This window comes from Colletotrichum acutatum (genome assembly GCF_030867785.1).
Source record: "Colletotrichum acutatum strain CBS 112980 chromosome Unknown BDZ83scaffold_7, whole genome shotgun sequence".
In the NCBI taxonomy this organism is placed as follows: domain Eukaryota; kingdom Fungi; phylum Ascomycota; class Sordariomycetes; order Glomerellales; family Glomerellaceae; genus Colletotrichum; species Colletotrichum acutatum.
In genome coordinates, this window is record NW_026849001.1 from 747,722 (window position 1) to 752,820 (window position 5,099).

At 57.1% G+C, this 5,099-nt stretch overlaps 2 protein-coding genes across 2 annotated transcripts; one reads left to right on the forward strand and one right to left on the reverse strand.

Moving 5' to 3' along the window:
* Positions 1–272: 272 nt before the first annotated feature.
* Positions 273–1,275, forward strand: BDZ83DRAFT_747639 (P-loop containing nucleoside triphosphate hydrolase protein; the record flags this gene model as incomplete). Its single annotated transcript, XM_060513473.1, has 3 exons — positions 273–1,007; positions 1,055–1,129; positions 1,177–1,275. The coding sequence occupies 3 exons, from the start codon at positions 273–275 to the stop codon at positions 1,273–1,275; spliced, it is 909 nt and encodes a 302-aa protein (XP_060370491.1).
* A 1,687-nt stretch (positions 1,276–2,962) lies between these two features.
* BDZ83DRAFT_405218 (NADP transhydrogenase-like protein) lies at positions 2,963–5,099 on the reverse strand. Its single transcript, XM_060502866.1, has 3 exons — positions 4,956–5,099; positions 3,376–4,902; positions 2,963–3,320 (listed from the first exon to the last, which is right to left on the reverse strand). Exons 1-3 carry the CDS (start codon positions 5,083–5,085, stop codon positions 3,175–3,177), a joined length of 1,803 nt encoding a protein of 600 aa, XP_060370492.1. The 5' UTR covers positions 5,086–5,099; the 3' UTR covers positions 2,963–3,174.

Below are 5,099 nucleotides of genomic sequence, written 5' to 3' on the forward strand. Positions count from 1 at the left end.
AATCGCCGCGCCGCCGCCCTGGCAAGCGCTCCATGAAGCCATCGTCGGGCCTGAACTGAAACCTGCCGCCCTCTCCTCGACCTTCTTTTGGGACTCGGCGCCGACTGTCACTTGTCCTCGCTCATCGGCAAGCCGGTAAACTCCAGCATCGTCGTCTTTCCGGCCCCTTGCTCGACACTGAGCCTCCCGTCCCGCACCCTCGAATCTCCACGCTGGATTCCTCAACACTGTCCGCGGGGTCACCGGCCCAGTTCCACGACGCAGTCGACACCATGGACCACGACCACTTGGCCGCGCAGCCTCACCCCGACGACACCATCGGTGCCTTCGATGCCTCTCCCCAGGTGGCCCAGAACAACGGTTACGATCACCCAGAGCCCCAGCGTCATCAGTCAAGTCAGTCCCTCGATCATGGCCTCCCACAATCCCCGCGACCCGAAGAGCAGCACTCGGATCGCTACAACACACCACCACTTCCTATGAACGCCCCTTCCATCTCAAGACCTGCTTCTGGGCTTTCCGGCGCCGGCGCGCAACAAGGCTACGCCGACCATGCGTCGCGCAGCAGCGCCGGTGCGGAAGCCGCCGCAAGCAACGGTCGCAACCACGTCGTCATCAAGGTCGGCATGGTGGGAGATGCGCAAATCGGCAAGACCAGTCTCATGGTCAAGTACGTGGAAGGAAGCTGGGACGAGGACTACATCCAGACGCTTGGCGTCAACTTTATGGAGAAGACCATTTCCATCCGGAATACCGAAATCACCTTTTCCATCTGGGATTTGGGCGGCCAGCGCGAGTTCGTCAACATGCTTCCGCTGGTCTGTAACGACGCCGTCGCCATTCTCTTCATGTTTGATCTGACACGGAAGAGCACCCTCAACAGCATCAAGGAGTGGTACAGGCAAGGCAGGGGCTTCAACAAGACGGCCATCCCCATCTTGGTGGGCACCAAGTATGACCACTTTGTCAACTTTCCGCGAGAGGACCAAGAAGAGATCTCGAATCAGGTATGTCGCTGAACAGTGTTCCTCTTGTATCGGCGCTAACAGATTAGGCTCGCCGGTTCGCCAAGGCAATGCGCGCTGCGTTGATCTTCTCCAGCACGAGCCATAGTATCAACGTGCAAAAGGTGAGCACTCTTTCGCCGTGGTATCGCACTTGACTGACCACCTACAGATCTTCAAGATTGTGCTGTCCAAGGCCTTCGACCTCAAGTGCACCATTCCCGAAATCGAAAACGTCGGAGAGCCGCTACTCTTGTATCAGTCCTGCTGATTGCCGTCAGCGGTCTGATGTGGCCTCGCGCCAACTATAATCGTCTCGGCCGCCCATCACGAATGGATCATGACCCATTACGTCCTTACGACCTTCGATATCCATGCTGGCGTCCATCAGCCGAGCTACCAAAAAAAAAAGTCATCTCAAGTGGCAACGACGCCAGAATCCGAGTGGCTATACAGAGCACCTCACACGGCTCTCCCTGGCATAAATCAGCCCCCTTGAAACAAACCGACTCGCTTCTTTCTTTTGTTACCAACATGGCCTCCATGGCCCGATCACAGCGCTTTTCAGTGTCACCAGTCTGGTTAATCGCGCACACATCACCCACACACTCAAACACATTCCTCACTCTCTGATTGCAATCGGCGTTGCATATCTCTTTAACCTTTACTTCTCAAGATTGGTAGGGACACGGCGGATTGGCTGGAGGGCGGGATGAGATGCATATTAGGACTACGGTCTGGCGGTGGGCCTCGCTCACTCGATCCATCTTTCTCACCACGAAAAGGGGGGGGTGGAGTGTTGAGACAGAGCAGTGCTCACCGTCTTGTTTCCAGGCGTAACGGCCGCTGCGAAACTGTTCCGGAGAGAAATCTTGGGCAGCAAAACTTGCTTTTTTTCCATCACAGATTTTTTTTGTCGAATTCTTGACACTACTAAACCAAACACACACCCACACAGTTGTTGTTTTTTCCCATCTGGGACGGTCTCTGGGGATGGACTGACCTGATACAAGAACGAAAGAGACCACACCATGTAACAAGTAATTCCACCCACGCGTGCTTTTTACTTTGAGAGCCTCCCCCTTTTTTTTCTCTCTGCTATACGGACTATTTCCTCTTGTAGGAGACTGGGGCGAGACGGCATTTCACGGGGAAAGGAGATGGACGGGGAGAAGGAGGGGGGAGGAACAAACCATGTAATGAATATTGTGAAAGGGCCCTTTTTTCGCCGTTTGAGGCAAGGAGGCCAAATGGAAGGAAATTCCAGATGCCGTTTTGGGAGATTTTTGATATGTTGTGCTGACGTATTGTGCTGTGATCATAAGGTGCCGACATCTCGCTGCCCTCGCTGTCGGATCTGGACTGCCCTTTTTGGGGGGCTGTGGGCAGAGTGCTCGTTTCTTACAGAGTGACTCTGCTCGTTGAGACTCGACTCAGGGAGGGGGTTGCTGGACTTCCGTTGGTGAGACTTTTGCGTGGGGAAAGCGAAGGGGGGTCAATCGTACTGGTTTATATACCCAAGTGTGTGGAGAGAGGTCTGAAAGGTGGCGATCAGAACAGGAAAATGTTGATCATGGTTTGGTTTTTAGGATTCATAAGGAGTACCGAGCTCGGTATGATGTCTTTGGTTGGGGCATCATGTTCTGTCTGTCTGTCTTTTCGCATCCGACTAGAGGGCGGAGGATGTACGTAGGAGAGGGGGGGGATCCGTTTCTTGTGATGGGAGATTTTTGAGTCTCTGGTCATCGAGGACGTCTCAACGTCTTTCGTGACAATTCGCCCTCTCTCTCCCTCTCCCTCTTTCCCCCAAGTCTATCACATGTCAAGTCACTTGAGCTCTTTGGCGCTTCTGTTTTGATAGATCATGTGTTGCGATTCATACTTTGGCTAACAGAAACTACCGCTACGTCCTTGGATCACAATATATACAAAGCGCGCTGGAAGCAGGGGAAAAAAGAAAAAGAAGAAAAGGGGGTCAAGCAGTATAGCTAAGAGATATGTTGTTCATGATGGAGAGCTCCTTTGTAGATGCAGCGCCTCTAGGGAAAAGATCAGATGCTTCCTGAGTTCCCAAAAACATGGGGTGCCGGCCGGAGGTGTCTTATGATTGTGCGATACGGAGATCTCTCTAGAATCTATGTTGCTCGGGTCTCGACGGCTGCTTTGATTGCTACATCACAGAGTTCATGGTCAGTTTTCTGTGTCTGGTCAATGAGTGAGGAACGTAAAGGGGGCACGAACCGTCGCAAGTCACTTTGGCGTCTCCAAACAACATGCGTGTTCCGGGCATGTAGAACATGGGATTCGGTACGTCGGCTGTTCCAACGGTCAGTCACCTTCCCTACTCTCAATTCCATTCCAAAAAACTCACCATATCCACTGGCCATACCCCTCTTCATCACAATAACCTGCTTGCTCTTCCACGCCTGCAGCACAGGCATACCCGCAATCGGGCTACCGGGCTCCAGCGCGATGGGATTCACCGTATCGTTGGCGCCAATCACGAGCGTGACGTCCGTCTCGCCGAAGTCGTCATTGATCTCGTCCATCTCGAGCACGATATCGTACGGCACGCTCGCCTCCGCCAGGAGCACGTTGCACTGGCCCGGCATGCGGCCGGCCACGGGGTGGATGGCGAAGCGGACGTTGATGCCCTTGGACCGGAGCATGCCCGTGATCTCGCTGATGGCGTACTGCGCTTTCGCGACGGCCATGCCGTAGCCGACGACGATGATTACGTTTTCGGCGTTGACGAGCGCCTCGGCCGTGTCTTCTACGTTTGTCTGCGTCACGACGCCTTCCATTTTGTAGTCTGTTTGGGCCGGGGTGGAGGCGATGCCGCCGAAGAGGACGTTTGTGAGGGAGCGGTTCATGGCGACGCACATTATGTACGAGAGGATGGAGCCGGAGACGCCGATTAAGGCGCCGACGGTCGTGAGGAGGGGGTTGTCGAGCATGAAGCCTTCGGCGACGAGGGCGAAACCCGAGTAGGCGTTGAGCACGGTGATGACGACGGGCATGTCTGCGCCGCCGATGGCGGCCGTGGTGGTGTAGCCCTTTGCGAAGGAGAGGATTGTGTTGGCGGAGAGGGCCATGGCGGCGATCATGGGGGACCCGGGGGCGAGGGTGACGAAGGCGCCCATGGTGCCGATGTTGGCGGCCAGCATGCCCGAGTTGAGCAGGTGTTTCCCGGGGAGGACGAGGGGTTTGGAGGACATTCTGCCGGCGAGCTTGAGGAAGGCGACGATGGAGCCGGTGAAGGTGATGCCGCCGATGAGGACGCCGAGGTAGCCCGTGACGAGGTGCAGCGTGGAGATGTCGTCAATGTGCGCCATGACGCTGCCGATGGAGGTCAGCACGGCGGCGAGGCCGACGACGGAGTGGAGCGCGGCCACGGTCTGCGGGAGGTCTGTGGGCGTGATGCGTTTGCCGATGACGAGGCCTGCGATGCCGCCCAGGGCCGCGAGACCGGCGAACTGCGTGAGGACCTCTGGGGAGAAGCCGACGGCCAGTAAGGAAGCCAGCACGCCGGAGCCGACGCCGAGCATGCCGAGCATGTTGCCCATGCGGGCGGTGGCCTGGGAGGCGAGGCTGGAGAGGGAGCTGATGCAGAGGACGGAGGAGACGGCGTAGCCGGCTTGCACGAGGCCCGCTGCGCCGGTGGCGGCGGCGGCGATGTAGCCGCCACCAAAGAGGGCTGCCGGCACGGCGTAGAGCCAGGGGTATTCGGGGGGATCGGTGGGGCGTTTGAACATGTCGAGCATGCGCTTTGTGAGGACGAAGCCGCCCGAGACGTTGACGAAGGCGAGGAGGACGGAGGCGGCGCCGAGGGCTTGGGGGATCGTTTGGGGGAGGTAGCCTCCGCCTAGGATGAAGAGGCCGCCGATACCGACCATGCCTGTGGGTGTTAGTCCGTATTGTCTCTGTTCTCAGTCACTGTGGTGGACGAACCTGAAATGGCGTTGGTGACGCTCATGAGGGGCGAGTGAAGCGCGGGCGTGACGCCCCAGACGACGCGGTAGCCGATCAACGAGGCCAGCGCGAACGTGAAAGCGTTGCCCATGAACAGCGGGCCCGTCATCTTGCCAGGGCCAA

Coding starts and splice junctions, on each gene's coding strand:
- BDZ83DRAFT_405218 (XM_060502866.1), bottom strand. CDS start 5,085: ATGACGGGCCCGCTGTTCATGGGCAACGCTTTCACGTTCGCGCTGGCC. Junction 4,903..4,955: donor CGTCACCAACGCCATTTCAG/GTTCGTCCACCA, acceptor TAACACCCACAG/GCATGGTCGGTATCGGCGGC. Junction 3,321..3,375: donor GGGTATGGCCAGTGGATATG/GTGAGTTTTTTG, acceptor CCGTTGGAACAG/CCGACGTACCGAATCCCATG.